The sequence below is a fragment of the Cynocephalus volans genome, chromosome 10 (genome assembly GCF_027409185.1).
Source record: "Cynocephalus volans isolate mCynVol1 chromosome 10, mCynVol1.pri, whole genome shotgun sequence".
Taxonomy (NCBI): domain Eukaryota; kingdom Metazoa; phylum Chordata; class Mammalia; order Dermoptera; family Cynocephalidae; genus Cynocephalus; species Cynocephalus volans.
Window position 1 is genome coordinate 31,004,863 of NC_084469.1, and position 17,051 is coordinate 31,021,913.

General features: G+C 53.3%; 1 protein-coding gene across 2 annotated transcripts; it reads right to left on the reverse strand.

The window, feature by feature from the left end:
* Positions 1–687: 687 nt before the first annotated feature.
* P2RX5 (purinergic receptor P2X 5) lies at positions 688–14,145 on the reverse strand. Of its 2 annotated transcripts, XM_063110876.1 has the most exons (13): positions 13,910–14,145; positions 9,293–9,443; positions 8,561–8,632; positions 8,207–8,282; positions 8,019–8,115; positions 7,656–7,736; positions 7,218–7,356; positions 6,578–6,711; positions 5,972–6,065; positions 5,773–5,838; positions 3,650–3,732; positions 2,552–2,713; positions 688–1,045 (listed from the first exon to the last, which is right to left on the reverse strand). In XM_063110876.1, the coding sequence occupies exons 1-13, from the start codon at positions 14,044–14,046 to the stop codon at positions 976–978; spliced, it is 1,362 nt and encodes a 453-aa protein (XP_062966946.1). In that variant the 5' UTR covers positions 14,047–14,145; the 3' UTR covers positions 688–975. The 2 variants fall into 2 exon arrangements, with proteins under 2 accessions (XP_062966946.1, XP_062966947.1); XM_063110877.1 differs by lacking the exons at positions 688–1,045; positions 2,552–2,713; positions 3,650–3,732 and adding an exon at positions 3,751–5,569.
* Between the last annotated feature and the right edge of the window lie 2,906 nt (positions 14,146–17,051).

Genomic DNA, 17,051 nt, shown 5'->3' on the forward strand with positions numbered 1-17,051 from the left:
AAGGCGGGCGCAGGAGCGAGGGGAGTGAGGGCTCCCTAACAGTGTGGGGCTCCCTAACAACTGTCTCACCTGCTGAGTGCGCACCATCCTTCATCTCTTTAGCACTTCAGACCAAGCCTCTGAGGAGAAAGGAAGGGAAGCCAGGCAGGGACACCCAGCCCCACAGACCAGCAAGAGCCAAACCACATGGGTAAATGCATCTCCCAGCCAGGCAAGCCGATATTCCCAGAGCTTCCCGAGGCTGATGGATCAAAATGAGCAGAGGCCTCCCTGCCTCCCCTTCTCCATCTTACCTAGGAGCTCTTGGAGTTGGCCTCTCCCCTTAAGAGCCAGCCACCTCCTGACTGGTCCAGTCCTTTCCTGGTAGCCTCCTTGGCCACCTTTAAATGTTATCCCTGGGGTCAAGGCCAAATGTCCCCTTGGATGTTGTCCAAGGGCTTTCTCTAAGCAGCCATCACTCTCTAGAGGGATTTGTAAAAGTCTCAGCTAGTGGCTGGAGAAAGGCTGGAGGGGCTGGGCCTGGCTGTGATGCCTCTGTTGGCTTTGGAGAGAGTACACGTGTGGCCCCTCCAAAAGGGCAGGTCAGTGTCTCAAATAAGCATCTCTTGGATAGGGCCCAGCATGCAGCATGCATCAATAAATATTTACTGCATGTATGAGTGAATTAATGAATGAATGTCCAACCAGTTCACAGAAAAAATAAAAACACTTTGTTCCACTCAGGCCTCTGGCCTGCCCCTGTCCCCTGGGCACCTGCTCCAGGGCCTCCTCCTCTAGATTCTGGCCACTGGGAGACTCCCTTCCTACACAGCAAAAGGTCCGCAGCAAGATCCCAAAGTGCAGGAGAGATGGCTGTGCCTGGAAGCCCCTGTCCATGCAGGCACAAAGACTCCTCTCATCAGTTCAGAGCTGTTGATGGTTCTGGCCCCAACATATTCAGTCTTTACCAAATGTGCTCTTGGCCAACAGTTCTGGCTACGTCTCCACGGTCTGCAGGGTCTGCAGCTGCTCTGCATTCACCTTCACATTCCTCAGGTGGCCAGACCTGTGTGCAGGAGGGGGCACACACAGAGGGCAAAGAGGGCTGTCAGGAACCCTGTGGATGGAGCCAGCCTCCCAAAAGGCAGACACACGCAGCAACCTCTCACTGGCAGCACTGCAGGCAGTCACAGCATCCGGACAGAGGGGCACTCTGTCAGGGTCCCTAGCTGCAACCCAAACACATGGAGATGCTCAGGCTGAGGCCTCAGGAGCCACCCCAGCAATGAACAGCAGAAACTGCGGTAGCAGCCAGAACCCAGACGCATGAGCACAGAGCCTCTCGCAGCAACAGGAAAGGATCAGTCAAGACAAGGAAGGCAGCCATTCTGCCCCCTTACAGGGTATGCAGTTCAGGTGAGCACCCAGGAAGTGACAATCAGCTCAGGGAGCACCTGGAGGGCTGCTGGGCTCGGGCCAGGGCCGACCCCATCCGGATGCCCCAGCCTCCATTGCCTCCTTGCCCCAATGCTGCAGCCCCCCAGCCTCTCTTTCTCTCCTCACTCCTTCCCTGCCCAGGCCCAGCTCCCCACCATAGGCTGCCAATCCCTGCATCAGCAAGGAATAAAAGCTGGGGGCTGGAGGAAATGCTATCCCAGGCCAGTGAACACTCTGGGACGTGTTTTACAAGAGGGGAGTCACAGAACCCTAGCCTGACTAAGCAGGAGGGGGCCTTGTGTTCTGGGATAAAAAAAAGAAAAGAAAAAAGAAAACTAAGGCCCAGAAAGGGCCACGCACCTGCTCGAGGGCACACAGTGAGGCAGAAGCAGAGCAGGCCTCCTGACTCAGCCCAGGCTCCCTCCCCACACCGGGCTGAGGCCACATCTGCAGAAAAGGCCAGGCTGCCCCCGATCTTCTGGGCCCCATGGAAGGGCCTCCAGAGGGCCAACTGGCAGCACAGCCACCACCACCTCGGGGCCGGGGCAGCTCCAGAATCTCCACACAGAAAAGGGACTTAGGAGAGTAATCTGATGGGAGGAGGGGGAATGAGGGGTTTGATAAAGAATATCTCAACAGAGAAGAACTGGATTCTAGAACCACTGCCTGGATTCAAATCCCAGCTCTGCTATTTATTAGCTGTGTGACTTCAGCAAGTTACTTAACCTTTCTGTGCCTTGGTTCCCTCATTAGTAAAAAAGAGAATATCAGTTTCTACCTCATTAAATTGCTTAAATGAATTGATATAAACAAAGAGCTCAGAGAAGCGCCGGGCAGAGTAAGCGCTGTGCAGTCAGGACGCTGGGAGAGCAGAGCAGAGCAGGCGCACTGGTCCGCACCTATCCAGTGGGCTGGCGGAGCCAGTGGGGACCGTGTGCAGGGAGGGGCTAAAGCACCACCAGCGTCCCCTTCCCCCAGGGTCTAGCTTAGATGAACTCTCCTGGGTCCTGGACGTCCTGCCCAGTGGCCAGGTCAGAACAGAATGGCCCACCGGGGCCATGGGATGTGAGGTACCTAAATGGCCCACCTCTCTGCAGGACCCAGTTCTCAGGCTCTCTGCCTGGCAGCCCCTCACCTGGCAGGCTTGAGGAGCTGCGGGCACAAACAGCCATTCCCCTTCCAGCTGCTGCTTCCGTGCTGCGCCTCGGGCTGCTCCGGCAGTCCTGGCCCCAACTCGGGCTGTTCTGGCAGTCCCAACCCCGACTCTTCGGCCTCCAGGGCCCTGTTGTCTCGGCCCCTGGGCAGGACACAATCTGTTAACCTGGAATGGCCTGGGAGTGTACCTGCCCGGGAGACTGGCGGCAAAGGCCCTGAAGAACCACTGGCCCTGCAGGCCACCACCCTCTTTCCTCCATCAGCTCAGTCTGGGCCAGGGGCTGCAAATCAGGGCCCAGTCTGGGGCCAGGGTTGGGGCTCAGGGCACGGCCTATAACCCAGGGCTGAAGTCCAGGCTGCGGCTGGAGTTCAATCAAGGCAAATGACGCAGGCAGACCCTGCAACTGCTGTCCCACGTTGTGGTGGGGCTGCAGGAGCACAGAGGTGCCTGTCCCAATTCCCTGTTCCGATCCCAGCTCCTCTGGAAAGCCCTCCCAAGCTCCAGGGCCACAGCCCCTTGCCCCTTCCTATCTGCCTTGAGGCATCAGGACTCCACTCATACTGTGCTCTGCTACTCTGAAAACACACACACACACACATCACCACCACCACCACCACCACCACCACCAAGCCCATAGCCCAAAAGACCCTGGAAAGAGGCCCCTGTAGTGGGGAAAAAAAAATCAGTTTTTTCCTTCCCTTACCAGCTTCCCCCAACCCTAGCTCACAGGACCACCAAGTCCAAGAATCCTGAAATTTAAGTCCTGAAAGGCACTACGTGTAAACCAACTCTCTCATATCGCATACAGAGAAACTGAGGCCCAAGGAATCCTGGAACGTGCCCAAAACCACACGGCGAGACAGTGGCAGAGCCTGTGAACCAGGTCTCCTGTCCCGCGGCCTGTGGTGGCCTTTTGTTCCAGCCTGCAGAGCATGTATCCAGAACATTCCACCTCCCAGACCCTTCAGCCCCTGCCTCCATCCCCCAGATGCCAATATCAAGCCAGGTAAAGGTTCAAAGCCAGGGAGAGGCTCCACAAGGTTCCCCTCGGGCCACTGGGGAGGAAGTATAACTGACCTCACTTCCTCGTATTTCTTGTCACGGTAAAACTCCCTCTTTTTGATGAGGTAGAGGAGTACCAGGTCGCAGAAGAAAGCCCCCTGCAAAAGAGTTGGGGTCCCTGACTCAGAATCCTAGACTACCGGAGAGCGCCCAGCCACTTGACACCCTGCATACCGTTTGGTCCTGCAACAACCCATGAGGGATTTGTCCCCATTTGATAGATGAAGAAACTGGGCTCAGAAAGGGATGCCTCTGTCCAAGGCCACAAAGCTGGTCCACAGTAGAGCCAAAGTCAGACTGGAGCTCCAGTGACCCCACAGGCCAAGCGCCCCCCACACTACCCTGACCCCATCCAGTTCAGCACCCACCACATGCCAGGGATCACACTGGGGTACAGGCAGGATTAAGGCAACAGAGACCTGGGGCCTCTCCTGCTGGTGCAGGAGACAAATGTGAGAATCATGACACAGACTGATGTGGCCTATAGCTGGGAGAGGGACAGGAGCTGGGGGAAGACAGGACTTTACTCAGTCAGTCTGGGGAGGGATATCCAGGCTGAGTCTTGAGGGCTGAACAGGAGTTTATACAAGGGAAAGAAGCCTGGGAAGGGCATTACAGAGGGAGGAACAAACTTGTCATGCCCAGGAAATGCCACGGGGCCTGCGGGAGAAGAGACACTTCTGCAGAGGTGTTTTCAGGCATTGACGCCAATCCTTCAGCTGAGGAGGAGGCACTACAGTGAGGATGACGGCCCTGTGGTCACATCGACTGGTAGTTCATGTGAGACAGGCTGGAGGGGGTCTGAACCTAACCATCGAGGGTGCTACAGCGGTGGTCGAGGAAAGACAATGAAGCCTGAGCTATCCCAGCTCAGAGCGGCTCACACCTGAGCACAGGCACTTTGGGCCACAGCACGTCTTGCAAATGCCCGTCTCCTCCACCAGAGGGCGACTCCACCCACAGCACAGTGTTAGGGGCAGTCCGTGAATGGCTGAGGAAGAGGGTGGAGGTGGGGCAGGGGTGGATGGATGAGCCAACAGGTGAACCTGGTCCTCTGACCCTGGGCACTGCACACCTTCTTTCCCCAGATGCCCTGTGTTCTGATTTTACCCACATCATCCGAAGGTGATGACTGACGGTGGGCCGCTCTCTAAGAAAGTTACATACACAATCATCCGGGGTTCCCTAACAATGATTGTTCGTAGTTAGGAGGAATCCATTCGGGGCTCGCTTTTTCGACCACCTCTCAGGAGCATGGCCTCTTTGAGTCCTGCTACAGGACACACTTTTCCCCCGGCCTCACCAGAAAGTCAATCCTAGGTCCTGATGGATCCTCCAATGGGGCTGTTTTGGCTGCCCAGGCAGAGGAATGAGGGAAGAGGCTGCCAGAAACCTTACAAAGGACTTGCTGGGACGAGCCGCCCGCTGAAGATTCCCATGTCTTTGTAAAACTTCCAGAAGTACAAAGGGGCATTACAGAGATGCAGAGGGAACCTTTCCCTGCCCTCCAGCCACTACTTCCTCTGTCAGCCCCTCTCAGCCCGGCTGATGGGCCACCACTAAGGAAGGATCAGAGGACTGTCTTCCCTGCCTCTCATCCTTTTACCCAGTGGTTCTCAGTCAGGGTCGATTTTGCTTCCCAGGAGACATTTTTGGGCATCACACCTGTATGGCAGGGTGTCAATGGCATCCAGTGAGTAGAGGCTGGGGATGCTCTCAAACATCCTACAATGCACAGGACAGCCCCCTCAACAAAGGGGGGTTTCCTGACCCAAAATGTCAACAGTGCCGAGGCTGAGAAATCCTGTACATACCCTTATCCTGCCTCTGTTAGCAGAAGTGGAAATGGAGACTTTAGAAGTTCAGGGGCTGACTTAGGATCCCAGAGAAATCCAAACCTGCCCACCAGAGCTACAGGCAGATGCCTCTCTGGCTCTGGAAAGAGAAACTTAGGCCGTCACTGCCACCTGGGGGCAGCTGGCAAGGCCTGAAATCCCAGAAAGCCCTCTTTACCCACATCTTCTCACCAGCTCTCATTCTTTCTGAGAGGACATGTTCCTCCTGCAGTTACCCCCTCCCTGCCAGTGCTGCTGCCAGTGAGAGAGCAGGGAGTGGAGAGGGAGGGGAGAGGTACTCACAGCACCCATGAGCGCCACCCCAGAGCCCACATTGATGATTGTGGGGATGATGTTGAACTTCCCTGCCTGAAAGATAGAGATAAGGTGGGGTGAGCAAGGCAGGGTGGGCAGCAGGATCCCCAGGGACTCTCCCAACACCCTCCAGCCCACCCCACCCCGGCCTTGCCCTGCCTCAGAATGGGAGAACCTCCCCACACACCTTGCCATTCACCATCACATCAAAGCGGATCCCATAGGCTTTTATCAGGGTGCGGAACTCCACCCCGGCTGCATCTCGGTAATATTTGGCAAACCTGGGGAGACAGGGCCCAGGGGAAGCCTAAGCCTGCCTAGGCCTTCCCTCTTTGGCAGAATAGTCTTGGCTGCTTTGGGGACTTATAAGCACTCTCAGGACCCTGACTCTCAGCAGCTCCAGGAGAGGGTGCAGACCTTTTTACTGAGCCAAGTACAAAGACTCATCCAGATCTCTGAAATCTCTGCCAGACATTCCCCAAGGGACAAGGGATTTCCCTCTATAGTGGGCCAATCCTTGGGCTACCAAATCACTGATGGAATTGACCCAGCAGAGAAGCCAAGCCTCGGCTTTATGGCGAGAACCAGGTAAGAACAGACACTCTTCTCTCTCAGTGACACTCACAGCTGCTGTCTTTGGCTGCTCTGCTGGGACCCACGCCTGCCCTCAGCCATCTCTCCCTGCACCTCCCACCCTGACACCTACCCCCAGGAAGGAGTGTCATAGTGCTGGCACCTACAGTAGGACACAAGCCATGGTCAGGGTCACAAGGTGGCACAAGGCAGCAGTTACCTGAAGTTGTATCCAGAGGAGACAGACTCTTCAAGTTTGTTGTCCAGACGGGTAAAAGAATAGTGAGGGTTGCATTCAGAGGCCGCTTTATCAAGATCACAGTTCCATTCAATATGAACTCCTATCACACCACCCTTGATGAAAGAGAGACAAAGGTCAGTACACAGAGCTTTCTAGAGATGGACAGAGTCAAAGACCAGCCCTCCATGAGAGCTGGATGAGACGGAGGAAGCTCTCAGGCGAGAGTCGCCCTGCTGGCCCGCCTTTCCAGGAGCTCCTAGCTCCACCTCTGGTGTGGCTGAGAAAACTGCGTGCCCACCCCAGCATCATCTCCTCCACTCTTCAGGAGAGGAGGGAGCTGCCCAGAGTGAGCACCTTTCATGCACAGGCCCGGATGTGCCAATGGGCTCTTTCTGGCTCAATTGCAGCCGATGACCCAAGGACTAAGAACTACACAGCAGGTGCCAAGTCTGTCCCTCACTGAATGCCTGTGGTTTAAGCACTGGCACAGCCAATTCTGAAAACTCTGAGTCCCTGGGGGCACGGGACTATGCAGGGCCACCCCCCTCCTCACTGCTGCAGAGCCCAGGCCAGAGCCCCCAGCCCACCAGGGAGAGCTCCCTGAGCACACACCACCCACCTTCACAGCTATGTCCTGGAAGTTGCTCCCAGCCCAGCGGACCACGGACCCCAGTCGGAAGATGGGGCAGTAGTGGTTCTTAGGGCCAAAGCGGCAGGATTTCAGGAAAGCCATGTTCTTGCTTTCCAGCACATTGGTCCTGGATGGAGGCCATGAACAGCCAGTGAAATGAGGGTGACACTCGCTGTTCCCGGGCCTGACTCAGGAGTCACCGGATCCTTCACCCAACCTGAGTCCTGACCACCACTTCCCGCAACTAACATCTTGCTCCAGCCAAGAACAGAGCCCCACGCCCACAGCAGGGAGAAGAGGTGCCCCAGCATCACCCAGCAGTTCATTCCCATACACATATGCAGCACGCACATCAGCCATGCACAGCCACAAGGAGGGCCAGCCGAGGGCCCATCCCTAGGTCTCCAGTAGCCAAGCCCCACATACTTGGAGAAGTTGAATCTGGGGAAACGAATGAAGTTCTTTATGTAAATGGTGAAGTCTTCAGCATCCTTCAGAAGTGGCTTCCTGAAAACCAATCCCAGAGAGCCTGTCCAGGAGGCCCTGCCCTGCCCCCTGCACGCCTCCCCCAGGCCTGTGGCAAGGCTGAGGCCTGTTCTCTGGGCCCGCAGGAGCCCTTGCCAAGGACAGTGAATTTGCTCCTGTGGGGTGGTCCGCAGGCCTCTCTGGAATGTTCTGACTTCTCCCTGAGAATGAGGTTCCCAGAGAAGCCATATTTTTGCCCTCAAGCTGGGACCCACTGCACAAGACTAGGTAACTCCTCAGGGTCCCAAAGCTGCAGCCACTCACGCTGGCCTGGATTTTGTTTCCACTGGGCACCAGGCAAAGATCTCACAGGTGCCCCTGGACAGATTCCCAGCCCACAGGCAGCGGCCAGTCTTCACACCTGCAGGGGTGGAACAGGGGCAATACCAGGAGACTCCCAGCTCCAAATCTCCCTTGAGCCCCCTCCAGCCCTAGCCATTCCAGGCCCTCACCATTTCCAGCTATAACAGCTTCCCCAGGGTGGCAGTCGCTGTCCTTAGAGCACATGCCATCAGGAATGTCTTCACTCTGCCAGGAGAGAAAGGGCACCTGGGTGGGGAAATTTCCCCCAGCTCAGAGCCAGGTCTCACCCCAAGGGTTAGAACAGGGGTTCTTCCCCAATCTGGGGCCACATGCCCTGTGAGAACTTGCTTCTCCCCCAAACAATGCAGGTACCATGCACGGGCGCACACAGCCTCCCAGGACCCTTAGAGCAGATAGGGACCCCTGCCTCAGAAGAGGGGTTGACTCCAGCCACTGCTGGTGACTCTCCCACCCCCTCCCCAGATCCCTGTGCCAAATCAAACCTCAGCACAGGTGTCCTGTCGCTGGTTGGGGGTCATGATCAAGTTGGTAACCACAAAGAAGACATTCTCTCCCTGAGGAAACAGAGAGGGGCTGACGAACCTCCTTTTGCCCTCTTGGGGACCCCCCTTCCCAGAGCTGCTTGGCAGGGGGTGGGGCCTCTACATGGGTGTTGGGGACAATGGGGCCACAAAATTGGTGGACTCTGCCCATCTGCCCACTGAACCCACAGTCTCTGAGTAGATGTCCTTTGATAGGTCTCTTCCAGGCCCACAAACCCACCCCATGAGTTCCTACTCTGAGCTCAGTCCCTGGGGTCCAAGCCCAAATCTGGCAGAAGAAGGGGCAGCAATAGGGCTGTCCCAGCCCTGGCCCAGGCCAATTATGAACAGGCTGGGGAGCAATTCCCAGGGGCAATGGTATATAAATGAGGGGTTCTCTGTCCCAGGCCACCTGACTGACAATGATCTGAAATTCTCTGGGCCCCATTTGGTCTTAACAGACTCAGAGATAGTTGGGAACAGAGAGGTCATGCACGGCACAGTCAAGGAGGGCAAGAGTGTGGTGCACAGGGGTAGGATCTGATAGGATCTCTATCTGCAAACCCTGTCAGGCTTCCTGGGCCAAGGAAGACAATGGATGGAGGTTCCTGGGTACCTGAGCAGCTTCCCACGTGACCCACCGCGAGCCAGGCCCTGCCAGCATGTGCCCCAGTGCTAGGAGGGGGCTCAGACCTGGGATGGGATGACGTAGTCGGCGACATCCCAGAGCCGCTCCCCAAGCTCTGAGGTGTTGGTGAAGGCCACACCCTTGACTTTGGTAATAATAGCGCTCTGCAGGGAGGTGTCGACCTCTTGGTAACCCTTCTTCACCAGGAATACCCATCTGTGGGAAGGCAGCCAGCAGGAAGGCATCAGCCACGTTGCTGCCTTCAGAGAAGTTTCCCCAGGCCCAGGGTGGGGTGAGAGTCACAGCAAGTCCTAAGTGGGGTGGGGCAGGGTCGGGGCTCCACCCAATCCATCAGCTCCTGGGCAGGGGTCACAGCTCCCACTCTTGCCTGAAATCCAGCCCTTCCAGCAACAGAGGTGACATGCAACGCCATGGGCAGGGGCTCTAATGAGACAAAGACCACGGCTTTCAGGAGCTGAGTCGCAGAAGTTGGATAAGCCTGGGCTGAAACTGGCTCAGCCACATACTTCTATGTGACCCAAGCAAGCCAATTAACTCGAAGAGCCTTGGTTTCCCATATGTAACGTGGAGAGAACAGCATCTCCCTCCAGGGGTTGCGGGGATGATTAAATGAGGTGTTGCAAGACCTGAGACTAATGAGGGGACCTCAGACAAACCCCAGCTGAGGGGCATTCTACAAAATAAGAGCACAAAATCCTGCATTCTTTGATACCAGAAACAGAAGCAACAAAACAAAAAGTAGATAAGTTGCACTTCCTCAAAATGAAAAACTTCTGTGCAAAGGACGGTATCAAGCAAGTGAAAAGGTAGCCTAGAGAATGGGAGACATTAGCAAATCAAATATCTGACAAGGTTCTAGTGTCCACATTATGTAAAGAACTCTTATAATTCAACAATACAGACAACAAATAACCCAATTTAAAAATGGGCCAAGAACTTCAATACACATTCCTCCAAAAAAAGATATACGAATGGCCGATAAGTACATGAAATGACGCTTAACAACATGTCATTAAGGAAATGCAAATCAAAACCACAACGAGATATCATTTCACACTCATGAGGATGGCTATAATACTTTTTTTTTTTAAAAAGCTGAAAATAACACATGTTGCTGAGGATGTGGTGAAATTAGAACCTTTGCGCATTGCTGATGGGAATGTCAAATGATGTAGCTGCTGTGGAAAACAGTTTAGCAGCTCCTCAAAAGGTTAAAGATAGAGTTACCAAATGAACCGGAAATTCTGCTCCTAAGTGTATACCCCAGAGGACTGAAAACATATATCCACATGAAAACTTGTACACGAATGTTCTTAGCAGCGTTATTCACAATAGGCAAAAAGTGGAAACAATCCAAATGTCCATCAACTGATGAATGGATAAATGAAAGGCAGCATATCCATACAATAGGGTATTATTCAGCCATAAAAAGGAATGAAGTTCTGACACGTGCTACGACATGGATGAACTTTGAAACCATTATGCAAAGTGAAAGATGCTAGACAAAAAAGGCCACATATTACATGATTCCATTTATAAGAAATGTACAAGGCCGGCCCGTGGCTCACTGGGTAGAGTGTGGTGCTGATAACACCAAGGCCACGGGTTCGGATCCTATATAGGGATGGCCAGTTCACTCACTGGCTGAGCGTGGTGCTGACAACACCAAGCCAAGGGTTGAGATCCCCTTACCCGTCATCTTTTTTTAAAAAAAAAAAAAAAAAAAAGAAATGTACAGAATAGGAAAATCCATAGAGACAAAAAGTAGATTAGTGGTTGCCAGGGAATGGGCCTAGCGAGAACTGCAACTGACTGGTAATAGACATAGGTTTCTTTTCTGGGTGATGGAAATGTTCTAGAATTAGACAGCAGTAATGGTTATCCAACATTGCAAATGTACTAAAAAGCACGGAATTGTATTTTTTTTTTTTTCTTTTTTTTCCTTTTGGTGTCTGGCTGGTATGGGGATTTGAATCCATGATGAACTGTCCAATTTTAAATGGTTAGAATAGTGAATTATATGCTATGTGAATTTTACCTCAATCAGAAAGTAGGGGAAAAAAACTTCTTCAAAAGATGTCAATGTCAGGGCCGACCCCGTGGCGCACTCGGGAGAGTGTGGCTCTGGGAGCGCAGCAGTGCTCCCGCCGCGGGTTCGGATCCTATATAAGGATGGCCCGTGCGCTCACTGGCTGAGCGTGGTATGGCCGGTCACAAAAAGACAAAAAAAAAAAAAAAAAAAAAAGTCAATGTCAGGAAATACAAAGAAAGATTCAGAAACAATTCCAAATTAAAGGAGACTAAGAAGACATGACAACTGGCTGGCTGGTTAGCTCATTTGATTAGAGCATGGTGTTATAACAGCAAGGTCAAGGGTTTGGATCCCTGCACTGGCCAGCTGCCAAAAAAAAAGAAAAAAAGATATGAAAACTGAACGCAAGGCATGATTTCAGATTTCCTTTTGCTACAATGGTAATGATTGGGACAATTTTAAAAAGGTCCATAGGCTGGATAGTATTGTTTAATGTTACTTTCCTAGTTTTAAAACTTGTACTTGGTTAAATAAGATAATTCCTGCTCTCCCCGCCATGTGAGGACACAGCGAGGAGGAGGCCATCTGCAAGCCAAGAAGAGAGCCCTCATCACAAGCAGACCACACTGGCACCCTGATCTCAGACTTCCAGCCTCTAGAACTGTGAGAAATAAATTTGATGTTTAAGCCAAAAAAAAAAAAAAGAAAGAGAGACAGAATTCCTTGTTTTCAAGAAATGGACACTGAAGTATTAAGGAGTGAAAGGACATCTCGTCTGCAACCTACTCTTAAACAGTTCAGGAAAAATTGCATACACAGACACACACACACACAGAGACACACACACACACAGGTACTTCAAAAAGTTCATGGAAAGATTCGTATTAACTTTTAATTCTATTTTTTCCATATACTTTTTTTTTTGAAGTAGCCTCGTATACATACACACACAGAGAAAGGGAAAAGGACAACACAAATGATAAACTTAACATTTGGGGAATCTAGGTGAAGTGCATTCAGCAACTTTTCTGTAAGCCTAAAATCATGTCAAAACAAAACAAAAAAAATTTTTTTTTGTTCCTCTGGAAAAGAAAGATATTTCTCTTTAAGAGACAGCACATGTAAATTACTTAGCACAGTGAGTGCCTGCACAGAGGAAGCACTCAGTAAACACAACTCATCAACTTACTGTTGATGTTGCTGTTAATGTTAGAGATTGTCCAAGTTAACCCCCCTTGGTAAAACTGAAGCTCAAGACAGCAGGAAGTTTCCTGCCTGGGGTATACAGGAAGTGTGTGGAATGCCCTGCACCTCTCAGGGTGCCAGTAGGGTTCTCTGAATAACAGGTGCCATCCAAGTTGTGCAGGCAGAGCTGGGATGCCCTAGGCTCTAGACTGTTGTGTCTCTAAGGAATTCTGAGAGGGCTGTAACCCTCGAGCCAAATGGCCACTTTAGTAGGGACACACTGGGCCTGCCTGGACAGAAACATTAGGCAAACTGCATTCATTCATTCACTTGTTCATTTCACCCCATGGCATCCCCAGACTGGTGGGGAGTCAGACATAGGCATTAAGCAAATGAACTCCCAAATAAGCTATAATTACACTGTGGGAATGCCAAAGAGGCAACGAGAGGGAGTTATTCCAGAACCAGAATAACCAGAACCCAGGTCTGGAGGATCAGTGGGTGTTAACCACGTAAAGGAGGAAAAGTGTGCCTAGCCGAGAAACAGCATATACACAGGCCCTCAGGTGAGAGATGGCCAAGTGCCTTGGGATGAAGCTCAGGGAATGCTGAGTGCTTGGCCTCCAGGAGGGAGCAAGGCAGGGTCAGGGCTGCCCTTCCAGGAGGAAATAGGAGGAACTCAACAGCATTTACTGAATGAGTAAAAGAACACACATCCCAGTTGTCTGGGCTACTTCATCCCTCCACCTGCCCCTCCCTCTTCCCACCCCCACCCCCCCTGGAGTGAGGGCTCTGAACAGTGCCCAATGAACTGCCCCCTCAGCTGGTGGTGCCAGCTCCTACCAGGATGGGGACAGGGGAGGGGGATGGCCAGGCTGGTGCGGGGGTAAAGGCCTCTGGGCAGGCCCCCCCCCACGCTGGAAACCAAAGAGGCTGGCGGTGGGTGGGGTGACTGAACCGGAAGAGAGTTCGAGGACATGCCAGGCTGGTGAGTTGCCCCAGTCCCAAGTATGGCACTGACGCTCAGTGATTATAAATACCCTGCCTGGCGCCTGGGCCAGCTGCCAGGCAGGGCCCCTGGGACGACAGCTGCCACCCAGCCCCCTGCATCCCTGCCCGCTTCTCATGGCCCCAGCACTGGGGCTGCGGCGCTAGGGGAAGGAGCTGCCTGTGGAAAACCTCATAAATCAAGGAACCCAGAAGCTCCTGTCCACATCATATCACCTCCAGAGCTGGTGGAGGAGTGGAGGGCTCCCTCCCCACCCGCCACCCTTACACCAAGGACCCAAGGAAGGCCCCCTCCCCAAGCAGAATCACAGACCCCTACTCCAGGGGAAACTACGTCCACACGTGCAAATTCCAGGACCCTGGAGAAGGGCACGGCCGTGGGCAGCTGCCCTCCCCACCCCTCCCCCACCTTCCCGACAGTCCCCCGAGAACTCACACGAGCAGGTAGGTCAGGATGGAGATTTGCAGCAGCCGGTAGAGCAGGCCCACCTTCTTGTTCTTGGCGATGACAAACTTCTCGGTCTTGTAGTCGAACATGGACAGGCAGAGCCCCTTCCAGCCCGCCTGCCCCATGCTGCCGTGCCGCCTGGGACGGCCGAGCGCCCCGCCACACGTGCGCCGCGCCGGAAGCCGCTGCCTCCCCGGGTGGGACGTCGGCGCTGCGGCAGCCCCAGCGGTGCGGCTGCGACCCGCACGGGCCGGCAGGGCGGGCGCCGAGGGCCGCGGGGCTGGTCACGGCCGGCTGCTGGCGCCTAATAAAACCTCCGCTGGGAGCTGGGCTGCGGCGAGGGCCGGAGACGCGGACTGCGACCTTGCTGCCACCTCTGCCTCCTCCTCCCCTGACACGGTGACACCACTGCACCGTCCTCCCCAGCCACTGCCCAGCCGGGAGAAACGATCCCGGGCATTAGGAGTGAGGAAGCAGGAAATGAAATGGGAAGGGCACCTTTTAAGGCAAAATCTTCGTTTCTCCACACCCCAAGGAACCCCAAAGGGTTCTTCCTATTGAATAGATGGGGAAACTGAGGGACCGGGAGGCGGGACCTACAGCACAGGAAGTGGAGGTGAAGAGCGGTAAAGTACATTCACAGGTAAACATAACAGGTTTCTTGATTCACCTGCCACCAGAAATCCCCGGGGAGCCCTGGCTCTTCACACAGGCTGGGAGGGACAAAGACTTGTCCAACCCATGGCTGCTTGTTCCTTCTGCAGCAGCTGCTGTCCCGAGTGTCCACACACCAAGAACTGTCCCACACTCAGGGCAGATGGGGCGGGGGTGGGCACAGGCAACCAGACCTAGGATCATAAATACGCCTGGAGAGAGGGCACGCACCAGCTGTGCGGAAAGGTTGTCAAAGCAAGAGATAGACCTAATCCAGGCTACTGTGACTGCAACCCTGACAGTGCATGAAATTAAAGAGACGGGGTGGCAGCGGGGAGGAGGGAAGGCCTCCTGGAGGAGCTCTGCTTTAGAACACATGACAGCCCTGGACAGCCAGGGCGCTGGGTGAGCTGTATGTTGAGGAGCTGTGCACCCTCGTTTTCTCATCCTGCAGTCTGACCACAAGCAGTCCTCCTCTCCCTAGCTCCAACCTTCACACACAAACGAGAAGCTCCCTTCCCTGAACCACGGACTCCAGGAGTTGGAATGGACCCTAAAGTTCACGTGTGACCCTCTCTAAAAGTAAAAGCCCCAGGGAAGAACGTCTCCAGATTTAATGTGCATGGGAATCATGGAGGCGGGGGGGGGGGGGTGGAACACGATGACAAATTCCTCAACCCCACCCCTAAAATTTTCATTCACTGTCTAGGATGGGGCTGGGAGTCTGTATCGTACGCTGAAGCTGTCATTTGGGAAGCACAGATCTTTGCATCTTTTCATCAGTTACCATTTCCTCAAAAAGGCCTGTCATTATCATCTACCAAAAGTAGCCCCACCTCCATCCCAATCACTTTCTATCTCATTACCCCATTTTATTCCCTCAGAGCACTGTCACTATCTAATACGATCTCATTAACTTATTGACTATGTCCCCTACTAAGACTAGAAGCTCCAGGAGGGCAGGGACCTCGGCTTTGGACATCTCTGTATCCCATGCCCAGCACTTTGCCTGCCACATAATATTTCTATACGTACTTGCTGAATGAGTGAACAAACCCAACGCTGATTTTTTTTTTTTTTTTTTTTTTTTTAAAAAGATGACCGGTAAGGGGATCTTAACCCTTGACTTGGTGTTGTCAGGACCACGCTCAGCCAGTGAGCGAACCGGCCATCCGTATATGGGATCTGAACCCGGGGCCTTGGTGTTATCAGCACCGCACTCTCCCGAGTGAGCCACGGGCCGGCCCAACGCTGATCTTTTTTAAAACAGAGGTGGTATTTGGAGCTACCACCCTGTCCAATTCATGACAGGGAATTTTATATTTTTATTTATTTTTTATTAAAGATGACCAGTAAGGGGATCTTAACCCTTGAGTTGGTGTTGTCAGCACCACGCTCAGCCAGTGAGCGAACCGGCCATCCGTATATGGGATCTGAACCCAGGGCCTTGGTGTTATCAGCACCGCACTCTCCTGAGTGAGCCACGGACTGGCCCATGACTGGGAATTTTAGAAGCCATAGTCCCTCCCACTCTCCTGCCAGTCTCTTCCCGGGCCCTCCCCTAAAATGGCTCTCCAGCACGCCTTGGAGAAGCAGCCCGCACCCATTGACACCATGCCTATGAAGATGCTCATCAACCTGAGATCATGGCTCCAGGGTAAGGTACAGTGGGAAGGTGGACTTTCAGTCTCGCCAGAGTCCCCAAATTTTATGTGGCCTGGAGAAAAGCTTCAGAGGCTGGAAAGCATCCGTCCCATAGAGTCCCCCTCCCCCACCCTTGAGCAAGCAACACACAGGACAGTGCCCTGTAGAGCATCTCCACTCCTCAAAGGGAGTTCCAGGTTTTGTGGCCAGGGCCTGGTCTGTGGAGGGATCCCCCAGGAACCAGGGCCTTCATTTTGCAGAGGTTGGGGTAACTGAGGCCCCAGGTCACAGAGCAGAGCCTATAACTAGCCCCAGTCCAGGGATCCCTCCTACTCTTGATTAGCCAGACCTTTACTGAGTGTCTACTGTGTGCTGCTGGAGAAGCTGAAATGCCAGGCCCCTACCCTCTATGGCCTGTCACAACTGCCACTCTGGCTTTAGAGAGGGGGCCCTGCTCTTATTTGCCCTCCAGTGTAGACAGCCCCTCCTGAACTCCCCGCAGCAGAGCCAAGCCCAGGCTGCAATTTCTACAGAACTATCCCACGCTTTAGAGACCACATGAAGGGGATCCAGAGAGGAAAGGGCTGCTCTCAGGACTAGGGCTGAGGCCAGACCCAGAGGCAGACCCCTCCATGTGGGGTCACTTACAGCACAGCTGCTTAGACTAGATCCAGACCCATTAGTGAGTCATGGACATCAATTTACTAGATTACAACCAGCATATATGTACATAAAGAAAATATCAGTGTGTTTAAGGAAGTAAGGGTAGGTATTGTTTTGTACAACTTTAGTTTCAATAAAAGTGTGTCTGTATGACGTTATGATGTAGAAT